Source organism: Sander vitreus, chromosome 24 (genome assembly GCF_031162955.1).
Source record: "Sander vitreus isolate 19-12246 chromosome 24, sanVit1, whole genome shotgun sequence".
Classification (NCBI taxonomy): Eukaryota; Metazoa; Chordata; class Actinopteri; order Perciformes; family Percidae; genus Sander; species Sander vitreus.
In genome coordinates, this window is record NC_135878.1 from 14,442,181 (window position 1) to 14,469,318 (window position 27,138).

The 27,138-nt window shown below is 44.4% G+C and overlaps 1 protein-coding gene across 4 annotated transcripts; it reads left to right on the forward strand.

The window, feature by feature from the left end:
- The first annotated feature begins 439 nt into the window (after window positions 1-439).
- On the forward strand, window positions 440-26,900 carry abi2b (abl-interactor 2b). Of its 4 annotated transcripts, XM_078243331.1 has the most exons (10): window positions 441-600; window positions 5,646-5,813; window positions 6,400-6,576; window positions 9,914-10,017; window positions 13,268-13,414; window positions 16,750-16,874; window positions 19,986-20,150; window positions 22,070-22,156; window positions 24,744-24,929; window positions 26,058-26,900. In XM_078243331.1, exons 1-10 carry the CDS (start codon window positions 484-486, stop codon window positions 26,231-26,233), a joined length of 1,452 nt encoding a protein of 483 aa, XP_078099457.1. In that variant the 5' UTR covers window positions 441-483; the 3' UTR covers window positions 26,234-26,900. The 4 variants fall into 4 exon arrangements, with proteins under 4 accessions (XP_078099459.1, XP_078099460.1, XP_078099457.1 ...); XM_078243333.1 differs by lacking the exon at window positions 13,268-13,414 and having other exon boundaries at window positions 440-600; XM_078243332.1 differs by lacking the exon at window positions 22,070-22,156.
- Window positions 26,901-27,138: the final 238 nt, after the last annotated feature.

Below are 27,138 nucleotides of genomic sequence, written 5' to 3' on the forward strand. Positions count from 1 at the left end.
CCTAAGTCACAAGCAAGTTTCTTAAATCAAATAAAGGGAGTTTAGTTTGTATCAGTGGAGAATAGCTGAATTATTACATACACCCTCAGCTAATATGTGCTTCTGAAGGGCCCTTGGGCAAGACTGTATTTCCTCACATGATCCAGGCCCGCTGCTCTCTAAATGAGCCTGTGGAGAAGGAGTGATACAATAATTTCAAAAAAAGGGACCATCCAAGGGAGATAGTTTTATTACAAGTATTTTATTCACGGAGTTTGGTATCCTTGAACTGGAAACTAATAAACATGTAACTACATTAAACCTATTTGCTTAACACACAAGCAGTTTTTGCCAATTGGGAGTCTGCTGTAATGCATTTCTTATTCATTTTGGGAACCCCTGCTCTCCAGCAGGAGAGCCCTGCAGTACCGTATACGACCGGGGTTGGCGCCAGAGAGCTCTCCCCCACACACACATACACGCCGCTCCGCTAAAGATGTGAAAATGGCGGAGCTACAAATGCTTTTAGAAGAGGAGATTCCAGCAGGACGAAGCGCACTACTAGACAGTTTCACCAATTTGGAAAGAGTCGCGGAGTACTGCGAAAGCAACTATGTCCAGGTAGGCTGCCACATTGTGTGGAAGAAAAGACGGTGTAGTTTGTTTGTTTTGGACATCACGCTGGTGGCGAACTGATGCTAGGCTAGCTGCTGCTAGGCTAGCTGTTGCTAGCGCTGCCGATGTGATGGGGGGAAAAAAAACAACCCGCTGCTAAGACATTCTAACATATAAGTTGTAAGGCAACAACGCTGCTTATGTTGTGGATTCATACTTCCATCGACATAACATTGTGTGCGGCTCGTACATCCACCGTGGACTATCGCGTTAGCCAGCTTGCTAGCCAGCTGCTCGGCATCACCCCACGGTGTAAATAACCAAACAGGCACCGTGAAAATCAATCTATATCTGCTCTCTGCGGGCTCAGTCGCTGCCTGTACGGACAGCTGGTGCGATGTTTGACGTGGTATCAAGCCAGGTTAAGATGCGATGAGCTTTGGTTTGACAGAAGATTACCAACAACCACTGACATATGATGTTGGACTGGAACACTGCGACTCTGCTCTCAACGTTGCATCAACATAATACACGTGATTTATGGGTTTTATACCCCACGATAATGCTCAATTTAAAGCCGACATAGCTGTGATTTCCCTATTCCATTCATGCATTGCTCTTCAGCTTGGGAGAGACAGTGTAATGTTGCATCTCTGAACGTTTTCTGTGAAAGAGGTGACTCATTTTTCTGTTGACTTGCATAGCATTGTGTGTGTGTGTGTGTGTGTGTGTGTGTGTTCAATCCCATTCAGAGCTTCTGATGTGTAGTGTTCTGCATGTGAGAGCAGTGTTGGTCACCTGATCCCATACTTTACAGGCCTGTTATGCATGGGGTTGAAATGTGTTAGTTAAGAGAGGTTTTTCGACAAGGTGTGATACTGAAATCTGCCATCCTTGATAAACAGGGCTGATCTGGTTTGACAGGTTGCTCTGGGAAGGCGGCGGCGGCCCTTGGATGATCATGACAGCTTGCTGTCTGGCAGTCGGCCCAGGTTTTCTTCTCACCCTGCAAGCTTTTTTCAGCTGCTGTCAGATGGGTATTGCCACTCATAGATCAGCTGGACAAAAGTTTTGCTCGGTAGGGATATTTAGTGGAATACTTCACTTCTAATTCACAACATCCATGTCCATAAATCTAGCTTTCTTGTAACATTGGTCAGGTACAGTAGTGGACACTTGTTGTAGGGATCGGCCGAACTTAACTTTATCGGTTATCGGGCAAATAAAACGCTGATACAGATAATTGGTCTATCCCTAATTAGTTGAACTTGTACGGTGGTTTTCATAATCTTGAGAAATGGGAGAGACCAATAAACCATAATGCAATTTCCCCCCCATACATTTGGTGTCTCTTTGGGTCTCTTTTTTGTCATCAACACTTAGTGCTTTCCAGAAGTTATTTTGCGTGCCCGCAGTTCCTTTTCAACAACCAGTTGATCAGCACCGGTAGTAGCAGTAGCTCAGTCTGTAGGGAGGGAGTTGAACCGGAGGCTCGCTGGTTCAAGTCCCCCATACGGACCAAAGCATGGTGGTGGACTGGTAGCTGGAGAGGTGCCAGTTCACCTCCTGGGCACTGCCAAGGTGCTCTAGTCTTGAGCAAGGCACCAAACCCAAAACTGCTCGGTGCTCGAGATATTCAACGTTATCGCATATTTTCCTCCTATTGTTCAGCCCTAAGATAATTTTTTTGGTCTTTTCCGCCTTTTATTCAGACAGGACAGCTAGTTGAGAGAGGGTGGGGGGAGGACATCTGGACCCCTGGACCTCTGCGTCGAGGCATAAGCCTCTCAGTACATGTGCGCCTGCTCTACCCACTGAGCCAACCCAGCCACCACATGCATTTTCATTTCAAATTAATTTGACTCATTTAAAAACAACTTTTAGGTACGTTTTTTGGGTAGATCCTTTCAGGTAATGTGTCTTTGACCTTCTGTTCTACCAAGCTTTTTAATTTGATAAACCGATCGGCCGATACAGAGTACCGATCCGATACCGTTGTCATATATTTCATTATGTTTCTCAGGCATAAAATACAACGTTCTGTGGCTAGTAGGTTGCTGGTCCCATGCATCCATTCTCTCCTTCCGAAAATGATATTGCCCCATCTATTAGCGCAGTGTAGCCAGTGGATCAAAACGTGTCTCTGTTCTGCCCTGCGGGCAGCAGCTACTCTTGTGACTTTTGCCACATGAACCTGTTTGTCTTCATGCTCCGAGCAATGCTGCGCCCTCCACACGCCTTTTTTAAATGCTGCTGTGTTTGATGATGTGTTGGATTGGATTGCAAATGTATCTTGCATGAGAAGCTCATTCTGTTTCACGTAGAAAGGGAAGCGACATACACTCACCTAAAGGATTATTAGGAACCCCATACTAAAACCCTGTTTTCTCAATGCACAGTTTTTTCTTCTCCTTCAAAATAACCTAAAATGATGAGGAGTTCAGGTGACTTGGTAAATGTAGGAATTTGAACACACATGGAGACCGATGTTGGGAAATGGAATGAGCAAATAAACAACATTGACATATCTATTTTTATATTTCTGGAACCTTTTTATGTGCAGAAAAAAAATCTCCCTCCCCCCTTAAACGTCTCACAGGAGGCTTTCGAAGCGTGCTTGTGTCCTTTTTTTTTTAAAGGTTTCCCGTAATTCGAAGCATGGTTGACATGTTGTCAATATCTTAGAATGCAACAGAATTACAAATAAATCTATAGGAAGTCCTAGATTTAAGGGGGGGGGGGGGTATCCTGGCAGTCGCCTCTTGCAGTATAGCTGTAATTTAATTTAAAAAGGAGGAGAATAAAATCAATCAGCCACTCAATATCCAATCGCAACCCAAAAGGCTGCTGTGACCCAGACTGTGTTGTAATCAATCTGCTGCTATGCTATGCACACCGAAGGAAGGGCATGCTGGTTTGGAAATAGATAATGAATGGGTTTGTTTCAGGGCTGCGACCAATGACTTTCCACATCCGTTACTCTGCAGATTATTTTCCCAGATTTATCGAATTTTTTTTTAAATTTTTTTTTTCTAATTGTCAAACTGAAAAATGCCCATCGCCGTTTTTATTGGAATGGCTCGTCTTATCCGACTACCAGTCCAAAACCCAAAGATAATCAATTTACTATAACGAAAGACGAGCCCAAAATCCTCACGTTTTGAGAAGCAGGGACCATTGTGTAAAGCTGGCATGTTTTTCCAAATCTAACGCTGTGATTTAAGGATTTATTTCGACCAAAAACCAGAGGTGCGCTAGTAAACTTTATCTGCTGTAAGTGCTTGTCTAGCTAAATAACGGTACTAACGCATCCCATGAAACAAATGAATGCTGCAAATCCTCACACTTGAAGGGTATCTTCGTTTTATTTTCAACCTGGACCCTATTTTTTTCATGTTTTTGTGTCTTAAGTGACTGATGGGAACAACAATCTTTGAAATTGGTCCAGTATTAAGCAAGACGAAACAAGCGTTAATGTAAGTTATTGGGCAATTGCGCACATTCAATTTACGTCCACAAAAGTCCTTGTTTTGCCGCTGACAGGCTCAGATTAATATTCTAAGTGTCTGGCAACATTATGGAAAGGATTTCTAAGGAGGTCGACCTTTCTGTTAAAGAGTAAGATCCTTTTTTTTTTTTTTTTTTAAACGTAAAAACATTTTGTGATATTGCGTTCGCTAAAGCCACCAGACTCCATGTAAATAAACAGGAATTTTAGCATCGTAAAACACACTTCGTTCATAGTCGACGGAAACAAAATCAAACTACGAAAAGCCGTTTTGGGTCGTCTTTCCACTTTTCCAACAATCACAACTCTAGTTCTGGTTGAAATAAAACGCATAGTTTACCGATTTACATGTGAAAATATGTTGGCTCTATACACGCTATAAGTGCTGATTATTTGAATGGAGTCTGGTGGGTTTGGCGATCACAGAGCTGTTTGTTCCCATCAGTCACTTACACACAAAAACAGGAATAAAAAGGGTCCAGACTGAAAGCATTTTTTTGTGGCATTTTGGCAATGCATTGATAATAGTAAATATATATACATTTACCTAAACAATACTGATATGCTCTACCTCAACCTCGCATGCTGCGATACGTTCAGGGTCAGTAAAGAACACCGTTTCCCAGCAGAAACATTAGCGGATCCATCTGCCCTTTTGATGCTCTTGTTGATGTGCCCACACAGCCTCAGAAGCCTCCTTTCACACTGGCTGCTCACTCCCCATTAAAGTTTTAACTTAAAATATACTGAAACCTTTGATGCAGCAGTTGCCCTCCATCCTGCTGGTGTTGGTGTTTTTTAAATTTTTCAGATGCATAACTAGATCTGGCCCAGGATTGTTAATTTTTTTTTTTTTTTTCTTCAAATAATGAGAAATACCTAAATTCCCTAGCTTTGTGGAGGACTTAGGTGCAGCGTATTAGGCGGAGGTTTATGCATCCTTCCTCCAAATGCAATTTCCCCGCACATTTTGTGTCTCTGTGTGGGTTTTTGCGTCTCTTTGTAGTCGTGTTGTGTCTCTTTTTTTGGTCATTTCTTTTTCTTCAGGGTTGTTTTGGGTCTCTGTGGTCATTTGGCGACTCTTGGTAGTCGTTTTTTGTCCCTTTTTTGTGGTAGTTTTGCGTCTCTTTTTCACATCACTTTATTATCTCGATACCTGTGTCTGGAAACGTTGGAAAAGCTAGAGCAGATAATAAATAACTAACACTCAAAAGAACTTGCCAAAGAAGTCCAACTACAATCTGAGAGAAGTCTTATAGTTACATTCATTCGGCTTTAGGTGCTGCCCAAAACATCTCGGGTGCTGCACCTGAACCTTACGATGGCGGGGAAAACCCCTGGAATATGATCGCAGGATGAGCTTGTGGTCAAGGTTGCAGGTTTAAAAAAAACTTGTTTTCCAGAATGTCTTTGCATAAAGCCATTTTTGATCCTCATCGCTCTTGGACAGACTTCTTCCCTTGCAAACTCTCAAATGCAAAAATTGTGTCTAATGTCCCTCGTCTCTCTATGTTCTCCCCCATGTTTTTCCTCTCTCATTCAGTCTCCAGACAAGCAGAGGGCGCTGGAGGAGACCAAGAACTACACCACCCAGTCTCTGGCCAGCGTCGCCTACCTGATCAACACGCTGGCCAACAATGTCCTCCAGATGCTGGACATCCAGGCCTCGCAGCTCCGCCGCATGGAGTCCTCCATCAACCACATCTCGCAGGTTGGCAACTGACATACAAAAAAAATCACCCACATTTCCTTTTTGGCTCACGCGGCAAAAATACTGATTACTCCACCTTTTAGGTTATGTCACAGATGGGGCTGGGTACCAAATTCAGTACTTTTTAGGCACAGACTGAGATGCCTCTAAAGTATCGAGTATCGGAAAATGCCTCGTCATTCAGTACCTAAGGAGTGAATCTCATCGGCGTCAGAGAGCCAATCAGCACGCAGCATGCCTCTACCAAGATCTAATAATGTTTGTGATTGGCTGCCTAACGTTGCACGTCGTAGAGACACGCAGGAAGAACTCTACGTTACACAGAGCTCACGTAGTCAGAGCTGGAACATAAATGAAAAGATTTGTGCCGTAATTTTGTAATTGTTTTTGCGTTTTTTTTTTTAAATTAGTATCGAAAAAATGTATTGTTTAGGAACCAATATCAAAGTCACGGTATAGGTATCGTTACAGTATCCAGCCCTTGTCCATCCATCACATGAAACAGATAGCAGTTATTTTCAAGTTGGAAAAGAAGCCAACGACTGAAATGAAACAAAATGTCCGGCCCTCTGCCTCTCGTCCTCAGACGGTGGACATCCACAAAGAGAAGGTGGCCCGGCGGGAGATCGGCATCCTCACCACCAACAAGAACACGTCCCGCACGCACAAGATCATCGCCCCGGCCAATCCCGAGAGGCCTGTGCGTTACATCCGCAAGCCCATCGACTACAGCATGCTGGACGACATGGGCCACGGAGTCAAGGTAGTCATTTGGTTCTTCCCCGCCCCCCCCCTTTTTAATTCTGTCAATGAGACTTAATTGTGTGGATAAGTCACTGCTGTCGATGTAAACGGAAAGGTCTTAATTAAAGCTAGTGTTGGCCTCTAGTGATGGTACTTAAAGTGAAAGAAATTACTAGTGAAACACACCAGCCTCAAGGCTATTTATTAAAGTTAATATGATAATTCGGTTACACTTTACTTGAAGGTATCTACATAAGAGTGACGTGACACTGTCATGAACGTGTCATAAACATTATAAACAAGTCATAAACGTTTACGCTTCTTTTATTAAGTGTCATTTGGTTTTTGTCATGACAAGTTATGGTTAGGGTTCATGTGTCATGACTGCGTCACGACAGTGCCATGTGTTCACGACAGTGTCATGTCACTCTTATGTAGATACCTCCAAGTAAAGGGTTACCGAGAATTCTCAGTCTTTTGAAAAAATGGTTTTATGTTGCTCTAGAGCAGCGGCTTCCTATTTAGAAATAATTATAGGAAGAAAATAACCCCAAAATGTTAGTTTTTCTACCCTTTGCTTTTTGTGTCAAGTACTGTGACGTTTTTCCCCCCCACCGAGCTCCAAAAATGATCACTATTTGATTGAAACACTCTCAAAAAGTACAAAAAGTACTACATATTAAGCCCCTGACACACCGACCCGAAAAGGCGGTCGGACTGATCAGTCGGCTCCCCGATGTCCAAAAAGTGCCTCAGAACACACCGAAGAGACGCCAACTTGAGCGTACGTTCTGCGCGTGCGGGAGACGTAACACGTCTCCATAACAGCAGGCGGCGCTAATCTGTATTGTCGGCCCAAAAAAAAAGAAAACCGGCAGCTGATTGGACGAACGCGTCACGTGGGTCTGGCTGCTCCCGGATTTTTCAACAGGGCATAATGGCGTCGTCGTTTCGGAATGCGTTCTCATATTTTACGAAGACGGTTCACCGAAACGGGTTTCTGAAAACATTTTAAGCGAGAAATAGGCCGTGCAGTTGCTGAATCTGTCTTCATTTCAGATCGACAACGGTCAGTTTTTAAACGACTTTCGTCAGCTTTTGAGAGCCTCTAGTCACGCTCATCCCGCTCGTCATTTCCGGGTTAGCTCTCCACCAATCAGATTGGTCACCGAGTCCGGCTGCCCACCCCCACCCATGCCTGCGTGGCGTGAGCGTGTCAGCTGCGTGGCGTGTCCGTTTTTATTTTCGGCTCCCATGGTAACAGGTTAGACCTTGTGACACGGACGTCTCGGGCGCAGCTCGAGCAAGCAAAAACAGAACACGAAAAGATGTTTATATGTCATATAAACGAATACATTTAATAAATGACATGTTGATGTTTGAAAGTCTCTAGGTTTTGACGTAAATAGTTATAAATGTCATTTAAAAAAAAAAATAATAATAATAATTATCGATTTTCAAATATTGCACCGAAATATTCTGTAGCCTATTTTGCCGTCAATACTGCCGACATTGTCTTTGCTGTAATCAGATCAGGATATATTTATGTTTAACATGAAGTATACCACTGCGTTTTATCAATGGGAAACATCCATGTGTACAGACAAGGCTAGCAGCAGCAGCAGCGCCGCGTCAAGACACTTTTCTGGTGTGCAGAGACATAGAAAACGCCACGCAACTGACACGCCACGCTCACGCCACGCAACTGACACGCAACAGAAACGCCACGCAACTGACACGCCACGCTCACGCCACGCAACAGAAACGCCACGCAACTGACACGCCACGCTCACGCCACACTCACGCCACGCTCACGCCACGCTCACGCCACGCTCACGCCACGCAGCCAGTGTGCAGGAGGCCTAACAGATTCTTGTGCAATTATATATTTTTATCTAATAAAATGGTGAAAGTGGCCGTTTTTGGAAGGCTAGTTTCCTGCTGACTTTCTGAACAAGGACAAGCCTTTGTTTTTTTTCTCCAGAAAAATCCAGTCCCTTAGCTTCAACCTCACAAAGAGCTCAAGGAAGAAATTCCTCCGATTTTAACACTGGGTCTACTGTTGCCTGAGTTTGTATGTTCCACATGCATGAATAATTGTTTTTTCTCCTTCTCCCTCACACGCTAATTCTCCGATTTCTTCTTCTTCTTCTTCTCTCTCTTTCTGCTCGCCTTATTTTATCTTTATAATCAACCGTAGTGGTTGCAAAGGTTTAAGGTAAGACTTTCAAAGTAAGAGCCTCAAACTAATGTGATTTATTTAAGTGTTTTTTTTGTGTTTTGAATTGCTGTGAGAGCTGTCTTTTTTGTTTTTTTCTTTCTTTATAATTTATAATTTTTATTGATCCCCAATGGGGAAATTACAATGTACACTCTGTTGTTATTACACACTACACACAGGCCTACATTGTAACGCTATTAAAAGATTAGTAATATCGCTCATTGCTGTCTTGTCGAGAGTAAGATGAGGGGATAGACATCATTCTCATTTCTGTCAATATGACGCTAGAGGCGCTTAGCTTAGCATAAAGACTGCCCCGGTTCTGTCAAAAGGTAACAAAATCTACCCACTAGCACCTCTAAAGCCCATGGTGCTGTATCTGGTTTGTTTTAATCCGTACAACTAAGTGTGAAAGTGTGAAAACGACAAGTTGCAGTTTTACAGTTTGTACACGTAGTCTTTATTGTCATTGTACGTGTACAAAGAAATTGAACGCAGTCTTTTCAGTGCAAAACCGGTGTAAAAAAAAAATTATATAGGAGTCTCTAAAGTCCCTATAAAAGTATATAAAGAGGTAGCTTATTTGTTAAGAATGGAAAGTTAAAACACAACACACTGGCATAAGCTAAGATGAAACGTTATTGTCTGTTCACACAGAAAATGTTCTTGCATTGTCTGCTCCAACAATCAACAGATAACGTAAAAAAACATCTGTATGGTCACCCAAACAACATCTCACACACACACACACACACACACACACACACACACACACACACACACACACACACCACATCCAAACATGTAATATGTATGACGCATACCACTGAAACAAGACCTTCACTGCCCGATTCATCCTTAAACTCACAACTCAAGTGGATTCTTTCATTTTTTTTTATTTCCTTTTGACCGAGCCAGGCTAGCCGTTTCTAATCATTATGCTAACTCTGAGACTCCTCCATCGTCTCATTTAACTCTGCGGGAAAGTGAATAAATATAATTCTCCAAAAAAGTTCCTTAAAGACAGGCTTATGTTGCGAAAGGTTTTCATTTTTTTATGTTTTTAATTGCTCTGTTTCTGAAGTCCTTTGGGTTAACTGACACGTTTCTCACAACCGTTGTTCTCCTCCCGTAGGCCAGCGCTCAGAACATGAAGGCCGGCGGCGGCGGACTCCCTCGCACAAACCCCCCGACACAGAAGCCCCCCAGCCCGCCCATGTCGGGGAAAGGGACCCTTGGGTATGTTAACGGTGTTTCAGAGGGACCTACGGAGTTGTGGTGGTCAGAGGCTGAATGTAGCGGTGTCCTTTTTTTTGTGGTTTTGGGAACGTAACACCCGAGCCTACCAGATGGGCCTGGTTGCTCCCTGTTTCATCATCACCCCTCTTACCTCCTTCATTAGTTTCCTTCAGTTAGTTCAAAAGGCACTTCAGTGCCATTTCTCTGTGCAGTGGTATTCCTCGCTTCGTTTTTCGCTTCGCTTCGCCTCTGTGCTGCTGAGACCGAGTCGGCGGCATCCCTTTTTAAGAAGCTTCTCAGCCTAATTTGTTCTCCCTCTCTCTCCATACGTAGGAGAGATTTTCCACACCAAAAGGAATGCTGAAATTAGGCTCGGTTATGGTTTTCTTCTTGCACGTAAACATACTGTATATACCTGCATAAGGCTTTACTGTCCAAGACTTGACAACATGTAAAAAAACATTTCATCTTAATCCATCACATACATTCAATTCTCAATGCTCGCCTCTTAAAGGAACATGCCGACGTATTGGGACTTTAGCTTATTCACCGGTCACATGAGACACAGCCATCTTCTAACCGTATATAAACTGGGAACTTTATTCTCAGAAAGGCGAAGCACTGCTACTTCTGCTACTTGGGCGGAGTGATATGCTTTGCAGCGCCTGAGAAGCCCCGAGCAGATCAGCAGTGCTTCCCCTTTCTGAGAATATAGTTCCCAGTTTATATACGGTTAGAAGATGGCTGTGTCTCATGTGACCTTATTTGTACACGCTGTGACTATACAAATGTAACATGTAAATAGGCATTATTTTGTCACTTATTGGGAGCAGTAGGCTAGTTGGAAGCGATTACCTCCAGGATCTGTGCTAGGCTAAGCTACCGGTGGAACCATCGGACAGAGTTACGACACACACGGAGATGGAAGGGTATGTCTGGACTTATCTAACTCTGGGGGATACGGGAAATAAGACACAGTCCCAATAAGTCGGTGTGTTCCTTTTTAAAACAAACTTTTGTCGAAATACTTTTTTTACGGTGAGATTTTAGATGAGTAATCATCAGTCATGTGGTGAACTGTTTCCAGTGAAATTAGAGAGAGGAAAATAAATATTTCTTTCCAGCTATATACTGACAAATATGTTTACACGCGTGCACAAAAATAGTGCGACGTTAAAACAAGTCTGCAGTTCTTCAAATGATATTCCCTCAAAATGTTTCACAACAGATTTTCCTAGAAAATGGAATCAGTACTGCTTGTTATCAATTTAGACAACGTGATTGTGCATCACAGTACATGATTTCGATATATATGATTGTGTTGAAAGACCAGAAATGATCCTATTGATTCTTGCCCAGCCCTAGTTTAAACTCTTCATGTTGTTTTCCCACCTTGTCTCTTAAGTGCTCGTGATCCCAGAGATGGGGATGTGTTTCTGTTCCGTGTCTCTGACTGTTGGAGGTGTCTCTTGTCCCACAGGATCTCTGCTTGTGCCGCACGTAGTGTTTGTTGTCCCGTGGGACTTTCCTGGGTTCAAGTGCTGTCTGTCTGTCTGTCTGTCTGTCTGTCTGTCTGTCTGTCTGTCTTGTGTGTGAGTGCCTGGGTGTGTCCACCCCTTCGTATTGACCTTCAGACGTGTGTGTGTGTGTGTGTGTGTGTGTGTCCGTCCCTTCAAGACGCACACCGATCAACCACAGCTCCGACTCTCCCATGATGCACCTTCTGCCGCATCCCGCGGCTGCGAGCGGACATCTTACTTTTAATTTGTCTCCTGTTCTTCAACTTCCTATATATATATATATATATATATATATATATATATATATATATATATAGATATAGATATATATAGATAGATATATATAGATATGATATATGGATATATATATATATATATATATATATATATATATATATATATCTCTTTGTTTGTTCAAATTTACGTTCAGTTGGTGTGATTTGTTTGTGACCCAAGCCCGCCCACTCCTGGCTGCCCCATATTCCTCATAGCAACGTTTTTGCCATAGCAACAGTGCTCAGAGATGGGTCACCCCCGCTGTGTCAGCTGGGAAATTCACATGCCACGACATCTTTTCAGTCCCAGATCAATAAATCTCAGGGTTTTGTGTGTGTGTGTCTTCCCCCCCCATTTTAAAAACAAGAGGACATCGTCAGCGTAGCGCTGCTGTCGGGGGTTTGAAACCATTTTCCGTGTTTTTAGTTAATGAATTTGCAGGCTTCTAGTTCAGAATATGTAGGCGTGGGTTCGCTGTCATGCTCAGCTCAGTTTTTTTCACGACTTTAGGCCCCATGAAAAATGTTTTGTCTAATTTCAGCATCACATAGCTTCTGTTGTCCTGTTTTCAGTGCAAAATGAAAAAAACGCTTATGGTTTTCTCAGTGGTGTAGTCTAATGTATTGTAGTGGGTATGCTGTACTGTATATGTATGGGCCTATATATATATATATATATATATATATATATATATATATAGTATCTCACAAAAGCGAGTACACCCCTCACATTTTAGTAAATATTTCATTATATCTTTTAATGGGACAACACTGAAGAAATGACACTTTGCTACAATGTAAAGTATTAAGTGTAGCTACAGCTTGTATAACGGTGTAAATGTGCTGTCCCCTCAAAATAACTCAACACACAGCCATTAATGTCTAAACCGCTGGCAACTAAAGTCAGTACACCCCTATGTTAAATTCCCATATAGGCAGGCAGACTTTTATTTTGAAAGGCCAGTTATTTCATGGATCCAGGATACTACGCATCCTGATGAAGTTCCCTTGGCCTTTGGAATTAAAATAGCCCCCCCACATCATCACATCCCCTTCACCATACCTAGAGACTGGCATGGGGTACTTTCCATAAGATCATCTCTCAATGCAAATCAAACCAGCTATTAGGCTAACTGAAATACAACCATGCTAATCTCTAGGTATGGTGAAATGATGAAAAACTAACAAGCTCACAGTGTACATCTTTTGTTATGGAAGTGTGGTTTTTCCAGCCGACAGCAGTGACAGCGTTTTGCCCTGACTCCTCCCCCCCCCCCCCCCCCGCTCCGCCTGTGGATTCTCATCAGCCAACCCCCGATGTTCACCTGTCATAGCCCATTTTTTAAGTTTGCACTTGTTTGTTTCTTGCTCTCCTCCCCCCCCACACTTCTCTGTCGATGCCCCCCCTCTCCCCCCCCCCTCCCCCCGACTCCTGTCCTCCTGACCCTCTCTCAGGCGCCACTCCCCCTATAGGACGCTCGAGCCGGTGCGTCCGCCCGTCGTCCCTAACGACTACGTCTCGAGCCCGACGCGCAACATGGCGCAGCCCCAGCTGAGCCCTACACGCACTGCATCCGTTAATCAGAGGAACCGCACGTACAGGTACCCCCCCCACTCCCCCTCCCTTCCCAGCATGCCTCTCTACACTTCTTAAACACGCTCCCCCTTTTTTTCTCTCTACATCCTGCCCCCTCTTTTCTTCTCCTCTCACACTCTTAAAATGCGAGCCAGCTCCTGTGAACATGCCTTTCCCTTTCCCCTCTGAAATGACTCATCGTGGGAATCCCTTTTGACTCCCTTCTCCTTTTTTTTTTTTTTTTTTACTTCCACCTAAAGGTTGACCCCAACGTTAACCTTTTTTGTACAACAGCTCCTGCTCCCAGTGAATGTACCAAATTGGTTTATTTTGGAAAAATACCCACCTGTGTGCTCTCCCCTCCTCGCCACTCCAAAAAAAGGACAAAGAAACGAGGACGAGGTGGAGATCCAGAGCTGTATTTTTAGCATGGCTAGACATAGGTTCCTTTGGCAATAGTCATTAAATAGGCAGCATCGCCCCCACAGTTCTGTCAACCCGATGTCAGCTCATCCCCCCCCCCCCTAAGATGACAATCTGTCATCCCAAACATGAGAGATATTCATCATTGTGCCTAATCTGTTGGCCAAATGTTTTTTTTTTTATTATATATTTCTGGTCCAGAAATGGATAACTTTCCCCGACTCTCCTCTCAGTCTTTATCTGCCCCGCTCCAACCACAGCGCATATTTTTTCTTCTTCATCTCTCAGCAATGCGCTCTCTTTCCTGCCCCCCCCCCCCCCCCACCCACACGTGTCTTGATGCCTCCTGCATTTTTTCCCCCCGCAGCGTGTCATATCTTTGTTTATGTCTTGTGTCGCTAGCGCGTCGCCTGTGTCGTGTGTCCTTGGTAAAGGCTTCCAGCTGCTTTTTTTAATTATTATTATTTTTTTTTTAATCACTGTGACATAGTCATTTCAAAGGCATAACAGCTCGCACTGTAACATCAAATGCTCCTTGAAGGTGCCACATTAATAACGTGAGTTATTGAGGAAGGAAACTTCAAAGGCTTCAACACACCGAACACGGCTCACCGGATTGTTCCTGGCTGGTTTTCAGAAAGATGAATGCTTTGGAGCAAGGGGTTCTATCCCTCAAAGGGCCGCATCTGAATTATTTTTTTTTTTTTAAGGTTAGGGGTATGTTTTGATTGGCAAAGAAAAAAAAATTGAATCAACTCACTTTTAACTTTTAGTATTGATTTTGGAACAGTTACATGGATTTAGGTACCGGTAGCTTTTTTCACCTTCCCTCTCTTTCCTTCCCTACCTCCTTTCCTCTCTCTCCTTCCCTCTTTTTCTTTCCCTACCTCCTTCCCTCTCTTTCCTTTCCTACCTCTTTCCGTCTCTTTCCTTCTCTCTCTTTCCTTCCCTACCTCTTTCCCTCTCTTTCCTTCCCTCTCTTTCCTTCCCTACCTCCTTCCCTCTCTTTCCTTCCCTACCTCTTCCCTCTCTTTCCTTCCCTCTCTTTCCTTCCCTACCTCTTTCCCTCTCTTTCCTTCCCTCTCTTTCCTTCCCTCTCTTTCCTTCCCTACCTCCTTCCCTCTCTTTCCTTTCCTACCTCTTTCCGTCTCTTTCCTTCTCTCTCTTTCCTTCCATACCTCTTTCCCTCTCTTTCCTTCCCTCTCTTTCCTTCCCTACCTCCTTCCCTCTCTTTCCTTCCCTACCTCTTCCCTCTCTTTCCTTCCCTCTCTTTCCTTTCCTACCTCCTTCCCTCTCTTTCCTTCCCTCTTTCCTTCCCTACCTCTTCCCTCTCTTTCCTTCCCTCTCTTTTCTTCCCTACCTCTTTCCGTCTCTTTCTTTCACTCTCTTTCCTTCCCTACCTCTTTCCGTCTCTTTCCTTCCCTCTCTTTCCTTCCCTACCTTCTTTCCCTCTTTCCTTCCCTCTCTGTTCTTCCCTCTCTCTCCTTCCCTCTCTTTCCGTTACATGGATTTAGGTACCGGTACCTTTTTCCCAGAAATCATTTCAGAATAGAAAACTTTACACTTCATTATGTAATGTGTTCATAACCCGAGGGCTGGGTCCGGATTGACTTGGCGTTTGGTCCCGGGTGCGGACCTTGGTCCGGACTTTTGAGAAGCCCTGCTATAAGGATTTTTTTTATTCCAAAATGAGAGATCCACTGATCCACCGCAGGAACTTTTCTCAGGAAGCCAGGAACCTTACCTGTAGGACTAACAGTATGGTCCAACCAAAATGCACGTTATATAAGCATTGACGCAACAATTTCTGGTACTTTTTATGTGTCACGTTAAACAATTTTACATTGCTGGCTTTTTTGATGAATCTAAATAGAGTGATAAATGGTTCGCAAATGAGCTCAGAGGAACACGGAGCGCAATTGAGCAGTAATTCATCACGGTTACTAACACAGAAATCAGAGTGTCAGTCTCCCGTTCCGTCTCCGTACAGAATGTCTCCTTTCCATTTATTCATTATTCAGGACATCCATTCAAAATAAAAAGTTACTCCACAGTATGTACACTGAGCAACACGACCACTGTGTGGTTTTACTCTTCACACGCAGCTGTCGCGGTTTTCGCGGCTGTCGGACTATTTTGCCGAATCTTCGTGGTTCAAAAGATGCGATGACACAGAAATGCTCTTTTTAGTTCCGGAGTTTAGTTCCTGTGGCTCCAGAGTCTCCTGGAACTGTTTGGTCGAAAAAGGGGCGAGAAGTGAAGATTTGATCGCAATTTAGTTTTTTAGGGAGAGCCATTTTGAATAAACGCAGAGAAAAGGCGTCCCATTATCAAATAATCCTCTTTGTCAAAGAATCGGGCGAGCCCAATCTCATCACAGAGGTGCGACATTTGCCAGGGCCACGGTCAGCCCCGACAAAACGTAGCCACCCGTTTTTGTTTTTTTTAAACTGAAACGGGGGTACATTGAACACCCTGTTGTGTGCACATTTAGAGTGCGGATCGGGCCGCATTTTTCTGTCCGAGCCCGGCCCGTGTCCGACAGAGCGGTAACCGAACTCGACCCGAGCCCGACGGGCATTAAGATCATCATCATTAAGAACATCATTTCTAAATATCTGTCCAAACCCGGCCCGTCGTGTCCTGTCGGGCATCCATCCTCTATCCGTCTTTGTAGTACCACGAGTTTACAGACACGTCTCTGCTGATTGGCTGTCACCTGGGACACAGCCAATAAACTAGAGACACGCCCACCAAAACCGGAGAAAACGCAACTCGAAGCCGTTTCGCACCGTTCCGACGAGACATGCCGTTCAACGCGGAAAGCGTAGCTAAACGGAGTGTGAGTGTACGGCAGTGTGACGGAGTGTGTTTGTTTGGGTGTTTGTCGTCTGACGTGTGTGCTGCCCTACTCCCCCCCCCTCCCTCCCTCCCCCAGCAGTGGGAGCAGCGGAGGCAGCCATCCCAGCAGCAGTCGCAGCAGCAGCCGAGAGAACAGCGGCAGTGGCAGCGTAGGCGTGCCCATCGCCGTGCCGACCCCAGCCCCACCCACCGCCTTCCCAGGTAACGCCCGCTTCCTGTTCCTTCTCCAAGCAGATGACTTGTGTGTGTGTGTGTGTGTGTGTGTGTGTGTGTGTGTGTGTGTGTGTGTGTGTGTGTGTGTGTGTGTGTGTGTGTGTGTGTGTGTGTGTGTGTGTGTGTGTGTGTGTGTGTGCGTGCGTGCGCGTGCGTCTGAAACTAACTTGAATTAAAGTGAGACGAGGATGTTGTAGGAACCCTGGATCTACTGGAATCCTTTCCTCCCTTTCTCACTCTGATCTTGTCCTGACGTCCCTCAACTATCTTTTCTCTCCTCCCTTTTATCTTTTACCTCTTCGATCCCCCTCGGTTCAGCCCCCGTCCCATCCAACCCGGCTCAACCGCCCCCCAACACTGCCACCACCCCTGGAGCCCCTACCACTGCACTAGACGGCCCCCCACAGGCCCCGAACCCCCCTATAGAGATCCCGCCTGTACCCCCACCTCCTCCCCAGCTCCCTGCCTCTGCAGCCCCCACTGGCACGTGCCCCGCTGCTTACGGCAACCCTGCACAAGGTGAGTGTAACCGCCGGTGGGAGAAGCTCACCCGCTCCCCTGCACACCCCTCCATCCCCCCCCCCCGCCCCCACCCTGACATGCATCCTCCTGCTTGAAAGACCCAGATGTGTTCATCCACTGGCGTCACCCTGGATATTCAGTGGTATTGTCTGACAGCTTGCTCCGACTATCGATGGCTATTAGAAGGTTTCTCCTAGGAAGAAGTTCGGAAATGACGTAATGTAACGGTGTCAATTCCCAATTGGCAAATCGGGGGATAAACTTCAAATATGTCCGAACTTTCGAGCAAATGGGATACCAAGAAAGAAGTGGCAAGATCGCTTCTGGTATCCTTTTAACCACCGGCGCTCATGGAAGGAAATGCAATTCACAAAAGTCCTAAAAAAAAAAATCCGGTTACACTTTACTTGAAGGTACCTACATAAGAGTGACATGACACTGTCAAGACATGTCATAAACATTATAAACAAGTCATAAACAGTTATGACATAACACTTCTTTTAGTAAGTGTCATTTGGTTTTTGTCATGACAAGTTATGGTTAGGGTTCATGTGTCATGACCGTCTCACGTGTTCATGACACTGTCATGTCACTCTTATGTAGATATCTTTATGTAAAGTGTTAACAAAAATCCACTCCAGGCACTCAAGGTTGGTTACAAAAAAGTATTAAAAAAAGGCCTTTAATTCATAGGGAAAGACATAAAAAATACACCAACGCGTGTCGGCTTACACCCTGAGGAAGACTCAGGCCGACACGCGTTGGTGTATTTTTAATGTGTTGCCCTATGAATTAAAAGCCTTTTTAATCACTAAATAAATGAGCGTTCGAACTGAACTGGACTGCTTGGCGGAAACTATTCTAAAGCCCCATTAAAAATCTGATGGATCTGGTCAGTGCATCATATATTTGTACCTGGTTATAACTACTTTAGGAGATAGATAGAGCTTTCAGATACCAACCGCAGCCTTCTCTGCTTTACCTTCAGAAATGTCCACCTCTCAAGGTGCTGCACACCTAATAGAATCTTTTTGAAAATGCAATCTTGAGTTTCGAAAGTGTAAGGTAAACATGATAATGAAGTGTGGAGTTTCTTGTCTGCATTTCAAAAGGAAGGCTTTCCACTTAGCATCCGAGTCTTTATTAAGTGCTCAACAAGAAATTCTACTTTTGAAGGCCATCATAGAGCACTTCACTCATCAGAACCTATGTCTGGAATATCAAATGTCGGCACCGTCTGGCCGGCGTGCAGCTCCTCTGCCGCCTACCTCAGATTTCCTGCTGCTGCTCTTCATACCTCACAGCATCTCATCAGCCGCCCGTGTCTGTGTTGATGCTTGTGATGTTTTCTAATGTAAAATGCATGAGCTGTGTTGTGAAATGCTTGAACATTGAACTCTTCATTCGTGTGTATTTATTCAGGCTTTTTGTTGTTGTTGTGTGGCTGGATATTGTACAGTAACGTATCAATGTGCAGTGTTGCTGTTAGCAGAGTAGCCAATGGATGAATGATGAATTAAGGACATTTTAAAAATTGCATTTGTCATTCTCATTCATTTCTCCTCCATAAAAAAAACCCAATTCAGCTGATAAAGTGTAAGTAGACAATGAATGGTTACACTTTACTTGAAGGTAGCTACATAAGAGTGACATGACACTGTCACGAACATGTCAAAAACATTAAGTCATAAACGTTTATGACATAACGCTTCTTTTAGTAAGTGTCATTTGGTTTTTGTCATGACAGGTTATGGTTAGGGTTCATGTGTCATGACAGTGTCATGTCACTCCTATGCGGATACCTTCAAGTAAAGTGTTACCCAGTGAATTTAGGAAATCTCTAGGCTAATGAAAAGTTTATTTGTTGTCATTGTGTGACCGTTTCTGCAAGGAGTTGTCGCTGCTTGGCTTGCGGCCCCTGTATTTTATTATCGTTAATGAATGTTCGGGGGGCATGGGGGCATTTCTTCAAGGCTAAATTAACTTAACCGTACCGTTCAGGGCGGAAGAACCGCGAATAGCCGTTGCGCGCCGTGAAGCGGAGCTATTTTCATTTCAGCGCCCGTGTTATCCAGTCTGTCCGACCGCACCGGCTGCGATCAGGCGCGGAGAGGCTGCACCGCAGCGATCGTCTCGGCGTCGCCTGTATTTCTTCTGTGAGCCACGAGCGAGTGTGTCGAGCCAGGCAGGTAATCGCATACAGGAAGGCCACAGGGCCTAAAATAAATTTCAACATGAAACACCCAGGTTCACAGTGATTTTGGCGGTCTTGACTTCTCAGCTGTGTCCACAGACATGTGATCAGACACACAAAGAGGCCAATGGATGGACAGAGTGACACACACACACACACACACACACACAGGGAGAGAAAGAGCGTAGAGGAGAAGGATCGCTTTGTGACCGGCGCGGAGAAATGCGTCTTGTATGAAAAGCCAGGCAAGCGATCAGGCACCAATCTACCCTTCACGGGTATATGCGACGCTTCCGTGTGTGCGGTTTTGTTTCTGTTGTATGACCTCTCCCCCCCCTCGTTAATTGACCCTGTGCTGCCCCCCTGGCGTTGTCTCCTCTCAGGCGCTCCTCAGTTCTACAGCATGAACCGCCCGGCGCAGCCACCCCAGAACTCGCAGGTGGGAGGCTCGCTGCCGTACCGCCGACCCGCGTCCGTCACCGGTCAGCCCAACATGGCCCACAACCAGAGCCAGCTCAATGGGGGACCACACTTCGCCCAGAACCCAGGTACTGTGTGTGTGTGTGTGTGTGTGTGTGTGTGTGTGCACGAGACAATTACTATTTTCACATTTATGTCCATGTAACCTTTTGGTAGAAGTTCAAAAACATAAACCTTTTAACCATAGTACTTGTCTGTGTATTTTCACAGGAATACATGTAATTAACTCTAAAATGAAATGGGTAAACATAATTGAAAATCTGGAGGAATACGTGGAGAAAAAGGATATTGCTATACAAAGTGGACAAAATGAGTAAAATATATTAATACAATTAGTATGAAAGAGACAAGCTGAATATATCTGCTCCTGCTTCATTTAAATGAACAGTAAACATTTGAGTAGCCTAGACAAAAACCTAGAGGTAGTAACTTCAGGTACCCCAGGTGCAGACTCTCAAACTTGAGTGGGATTACCACCTTCAACACCTTTTTCCATAAAGGTTTTCATTTGTTTCCAGTTTGTCTGCATCTGTTAGAAAGATAATAAAAGATAGGAGACAGGAGAAAAGGTCTCCTGTCTCCTGGTTTTGTAATCTGTCATTTCCCGTCAACTTAACAACTCCACTTCCCCTCTTCACCAGCTCTCTCTGTCGTCACTGCTCTCTGCAATCTTTTGTCCTCCATTTGTCCGGTTTCAGTGCCACGCCTACGATCTTTATCCTTATCCTTTTTTCGATAAGGTTCGACATATTATGTAGATTATTATTTTTTTTGACGCTTCTTGACGCTTTCAATGTTTTCTTTTAACGTGTTTTTCACACTTTTCTTTCAACAAAAACTACTTGTATAAGAGGCCAGTAAAAATTGACTTTGGGCAAGTAGATTTTTTTTTTTTCACTTGCCCCATCTGGCAAAAACGTTGAACCCTCTCCTAAAATAAATATATTTTTGAATTAATATCCTCATTGGAATACGTTTCAGTCTAGATTAGTTGACCTAAGGGTTTAGTCATCAACATACAATTAAACTGTGATCATTGATTCATTGTTTTAAGTAAATAACATGTAACCAGCCTCTCAAATGGGAGGATTTTCTACTTTTCTCCCTTTTTATAACATTGTAAATTAAGTATATTTTGGTTTTAGACCATTAGTCAAACAAAATAAGTCATTTGTAGGACGCTACCTTGCGCTCTGGGGAATTGTGACAGGCAGTTTGAACTCTTTTACGTTTTCTAACGATTAATCAGTAAATATTTTGACTATTTTTTGGATTAATTGGTGGGGGAAGTAGACACATCTCTGACTCATGGGAGTCCTGTCACATATCTTCCATCTCTGTAGCCACAGATGGGAAGAAAAATTAATAAGTATGGATTTCTCAGGTCTGTACTTGTTTATATAATGTTAACGTTGCATTTCTGTTATTCTGATTCCTGTTCTTTAACTCTCTTCTAGGGCTGCGCAATATATCGTTTTCTAATCACCATCGCGATATCAACTGCCACAATAAACACATCACGAAAGGCTGTGACATATCGCGAAAGACACGCAGGGATTTTCTGTCTTAGTTGAAAGAAAATATCAGCAGAAAATTGCACTTCATAATGTAACTGTCATTCATCTTTCAGTGGCGCCTTTTATATTGAATTCGATGTTCAATAAAAGAGAGTTTGAAATAATTTCCTTGTATTAGTTTTAAACAACAAGCAATTTGTTATATTTTAGCAGAATACTGAAAGCAGCAGAACGGAGAACTCTTTAATATCTGGTTATGTATTGCATCTAATATCGTTAGCGCGATATTCAGTGACGTATTTTCCTCATATCGTGCAGCCCTACTCTCTTCTGTGCTTTCCTTGAATATTCCAAGCTAATTTCTTGTGTCTTTGCTGTTTGTTATGTTTGTCTTCCTCTCTCTCTCTCTCTCTCTCTCTCTCTGGCCTTGTCCTCCTCCGCCTCTGTGCATTGATTCTGTTTGGTGATAGCCGGCCCGCTCGCGCCCCCTCCCCCCTCCATGCAGATCACCCCTCAGCTGCCTCTGATGGGCTTTGTGGCCCGAGTTCAGGAGACTAGTAAGTGTTTTTTTAGCCCCTCGCTCCCCCCACCTGCATGACCACCGTCCGTTTCAAGTCCCCTCCCCAACAGTTAAGGCTCCGATATACATGCTTTTTAACTACACGTTCGATGGCTGCCACGCGTATCCTGCGCAGGTTGTGCACGTCTTCAGAAATTCACGCTACGCGTCCGCACGATGCAATTCAGCACGTGAACGGGGAGGGGGGTATATCATCTGACAGGCTGGTCAGCAGCTGTTCCACACTCCAGCCAAGGAGTATCTTCTGGTGTCGGCCAGGGGTGATATTGCCCTGATCTGCCCCCTGGTGGATATACACTTAATCCTCAAGTAGTCTCGCATTGCCAGACCTTCCTCCACAGCGCTGCAGAGGAGGGTCTGGCTAGTCCACACGGCATGCCTGGATGGGAGAATAAACGTGCTCTGGTATTGGTATTTCTTCAAACCAATCATCTTGGGCGCCGGACGGAGCCACGGCGTCTCTGCTAAATAGCCTCAGGAAGGAACTTGTTTTGGTGGAACATGTGTACGTCTAACCCTAACCCGTCAAAAGTAGTTTTAGTCGTGCAACAGAAAACTCCGATTGGACAGATAGTCTAGCTAGCTGTCTGGATTTACCCTGCAGAGATCTGAGGAGCAGTTAACCATAGTCCTCACAAATCCACCAGAGTATAGAACGCCAACACAAAGAGAGAGGAAGTTGACGGGCATCCGGCCAAAATTCAGGGACAACCGGCAGAATTTTGCGTCAGCACTGGAAATAACACGTCATCGACATAGACTAATCCTCCAGGTAAGTATGTGAACAACGGCGTTCACACCTCCGTCTGCTTGCATTATTAAAAAGCTGGTATATCGGAGCCTTCAGTGTCATTCGTACCCTTGGGTGGAATATTTTCTTTATTGAAGTAAACAAGTGATCAACCTCCAACATCAGCTCAGTCAGGGCTCTGAAATATGTCCGAGTGAGAGCTCCGGAGACGCTATGATTGGATTATTCTATATTCTGTCGTTTGACCTTTTGTTATCTGCCAAGTAGATTTTCTTTAGTTCTCATATTGTGAGTGAGCGGCGCAGTCACCGTGGATCCAAATCATTTGTTTTGTGTGAACAAAAACATTGTCTCCATGGCTGGCGATTATTCCAAACTTGAGAAGAACACAAGAAGATAGTTTTTAGGATTCTTGTTCAGACACCGCGTGTTATAACAGTTGTGAATTTTGAACTAAGGCTGTGCAATTAATCGAAAAATGTAATCGCGATTACGATTTTTGTCTCCTAACGATCACAGAAACGCAACAAAAACGATTATTTTGCACATTGCGTTTTGCACGTTTACTCGTGTTCTGAAAGAGAGAAACAAACAGGGAATTTCACAGTACAAGTGTATTCACTGTTGATTTGTTTAACTGTTTCACAATAAAAACATTTTTTTTTTTTTTTTTTTTTTTTATAACATCTTTCCAAAAGTCGTGATTTCAATATTGACCAAAATAATCGAGCAGGCCTAGTTTGAACAGCAACTAAGTGGGAGATAACTTCTGCTCCCTGTCGCAGCAAATGTTTGTCGTTGACCACTTGTTAACACTACAATAAGTGAGCAAAGTAATGAATGAACGATGAAGCATGTTTGTTGAGCATGATCACGTTTCTGTGTGATTTTTTTTTTTTTTTATTGGTTTGTGTGTGTGTGTCGTGGGATTTCTCTGGAGAATCCCTTTTAACCAAGTTCCCTACTTGAATTTCTTTTTAAATGCACGTTGAGTTTGTTCCTGTTGAGTCATAGTTTTCTGTGTTTGGATGTTAGCGCTTACAGGTCAGTCTCAGTAAAGGGCTGTGGCTATGAAGTTCCACGGTGAATAAAATACACAGTGCTGAGTATCTGAGGCTACATTTACATCGCTACATTTTGGTTTTTAGGCGTTAAGTTTTGAGCCAAAAGTGATCTCCGTGCACACCAAGTGTTTTTTATCTCCAGTAGAAGAACTAATCTCTGTTTAAACTAACATGCCCAAACCTCATATCTCATCAACATTCTGGTATACTGGGCATAAACAGGAGGCAGCATGTGTACTCCGCCTGTTGCTGGTAGTTGCCATGGTGACGTTGGTAGCTTAGTCTGAGAGAACGAGACGCGTGACCGACCGATACCAGGGGGAAACGCCAGAGCAGGGGGAATGAGAGGGGGAAACACCAGAGCAGGGGGAATGAGAGGGGGAAACGCCAGAGCAGGGGGAATGAGAGGGGGAAACGCCAGAGCAGGGGGAATGAGAGGGGGAAACGCCAGAGCAGGGGGAATGAGAGGGGGAAACGCCAGAGCAGGGGGAATGAGAGGGGGAAATGTAGCAGAAGGTATTCTCTTTTAAACCAAAACGTAGCATTGTAAATGTAGCTCAAATGTTGTCTGAATGCATCCAGCATGGACTCTTTCTGTTCCTCTCTCCAACGCATGGGAATCCCGGTCCGTCATGTTGTGTCCCTGACTAACGCAGTCGTCTTTGTGCTCCTTTCTTTGCCTCTAATTGTTCCTCCTTTTTTTCTTTTTTTTTCTTTTTTCTTCCCGCCTGCCTGAAAACTTTTTCTAGTCTCAGACGTGCCGCCTCCACCTCCGCCCGCCGAGGAGCCGGTGTTTGAGGAACACACACCTCCTCCTCCGCCGCCGGAGAACGACGAGGACGACGAGGATGAAGAGGAGTCGGCGGTGGTGGAGTACAGTGACCCGTACGCCGAGGAGGACCCGCCCTGGGCCCCGCGCACCTACATGGAGAAAGGTCTGCCTCCGCTGCCCTGCTGTGAAACACAGCTCCGACCAAAGATTCGCGGCGAGACGAGTTGGAACTCGCAGCTACTCGCAATGCGGCGGCCTGCAGGGTTCTAGTCTCGCATTGCCAGACCCTTCTCCACAGCGCTGCAGAGGAGGAGGGTCTAAGTCGGCGCCTGATGTCTTTGACGTTTTCTTTGACGGCTTTTTTCAATGACTGATGCTTTTTCGAAGCTTTTGACGCATTTTTTTGAAACGTTGACATTTTTATTTTTATTCGTATGGTTTCATTTATGGGCCAAATGTCTGGCATGGGGAAATATGAATACAAATATAGATCCTATAATTAAACTTCAAAAGAGAGCACTATATGAATAATATTATATATTATATAATGAATAATACACATTTTTCGAGTTGTGGACAATGGCCTTCCTGTCTGTATTCAGGTAATTATGATCAAAGATGGTTCCCTATCTTTGGAACTGGTAAAGTGAGGACTAAGTTTTTTGGGGGTTAAATTATGGAATGAACTTAAAGATGAGTTTAAAGTGTGCGTGCGTCTCTGTCGGGTTATGACGTAATTTGATTAACATGTAAAATGACTAGGATTGTACTCAAGTGTTTAGTCATTTAGTTTTGTTGGGTTTCTGGGTGATTCTGTGGGGATTATGGGATAGGGTAGGCAACAATAAGCCTTGGCTTCAGCCTGTTCCTTTTTCGGTTTAGCTACAGTGGCAAATTGTGGGGGGAGAAACAGTTTCTTTCACGTACGTTGACTGAAACAAAATAATTTATCATCATCATCATGGCACAGAAATAAAATACAACTGACTGACTGTATAGGGGGCCAGTAAAAATTGACTTTGAGCAAGTAGAATTTTCCTTCACTTGCCCGACCGGACAAGTGAAGAAAAACTAGAGACCAACAGATAAAGGATTTTTAAGGCCGATATTGATACAAATATTTAGGGATTTAAAAATCCGATATATCGGCCGATATATTTAAAATAAAATAAAATCCAGGAACGCGTAACAAAACCTAAACAGATTTCCCTAACATTAGTTATTTGTAGTTATTTGAGTCCTCACAACATCAAAATATATTAAAGTTCTTCTTGTTCTCTTCCTCCTGCAGTGGTGGCCATCTACGACTACGCCCGCGACAAGGAAGACGAGCTCTCGTTCCAGGAGGGCGCCATCATCTACGTCATCAAGAAGAACGACGACGGCTGGTACGAGGGCGTGATGAACGGGACCACGGGCCTGTTCCCCGGCAACTACGTCGAGTCCATCATGCACTACGCCGACTGAACAACCCTCCCGCCCCCTCCCTCTCCGAGCGGCGGAGGAGTAAAGAGCGGAGCGTTAGACGAGGGGAGGGGAGGGGGGAAGCCGCGGGTTAAAGGTCAAAGACTTTGATCAGACAGAGCATGATCACCTCCGGGGCGAAGAGAGGACTGAAAGACGGGGAGGGGCGGAGGAGAAGACATTTTTAAAAGAAGTCGCAACATGACAAACTCTCGACACAGGCGCCATTGTAAAACAACCACTACTCGACATATATCCTTCCCTGTAACATTTTCTTTCTTTGTCTTCTTTATTTGACTGAGGACGACCGGGACGGTGGTGGATTTATTGCATTTTGAGAGTTTTTGCGTTGCGTTATGAGACCGCTACGTTGATTTTGCTTCATTTTTTTTTTTTAAGATAATTTTTTGGGCTTTTCCGCCTTTAATTGACGGGACAGCTAGGTGAGAAAGGGGAGAGAGGGGGGGGTAAGACATGCAGGAAATCGTCACAGGCCGGACTCCAACCCTGGACCTCTGCGTCGAGGCACAAACCTCTCAGTGTATATGCGCCTGCTCTACCCGCTGAACCAACCCGGCCACGTTTGGTTGTTTTTGTAACCCATTTTCCCTTATTTTAAAGAATATTTATTTGGATTTTGTAGGGGGACAGATGGTTTGCAGGTTTATGGGAGGTGGGGGGGGGGTTGCCGAGAGGGGGTTTCAGTCGGGGGGGTTTCTGTGTCACAGCCTAGGGACAAAAAAGGCTGGAGGAGAACCCCTTCATGTGCCGATTTTTAGAGAAAAATTCTCTCTCTCTCTATCTCTATATATATAAAAAGTATAACGCAACAACAATATCCTCGATGTGGGGTGGAACAAAGCGGTAGTTTCAGTACTTGACGGTACCTCAGCAGAGAGCGTGCCAAA

Bases quoted from the DNA above. Each gene is read 5' to 3' on its own strand.
- abi2b (XM_078243331.1), top strand. From the start codon at position 484: ATGGCGGAGCTACAAATGCTTTTAGAAGAGGAGATTCCAGCAGGACGA. The intron at 10,018-13,267 runs GTATGTTAACGG...ACCCTCTCTCAG, and splicing joins TCGGGGAAAGGGACCCTTGG to GCGCCACTCCCCCTATAGGA. The intron at 24,930-26,057 runs GTCTGCCTCCGC...TTCCTCCTGCAG, and splicing joins GCGCACCTACATGGAGAAAG to TGGTGGCCATCTACGACTAC.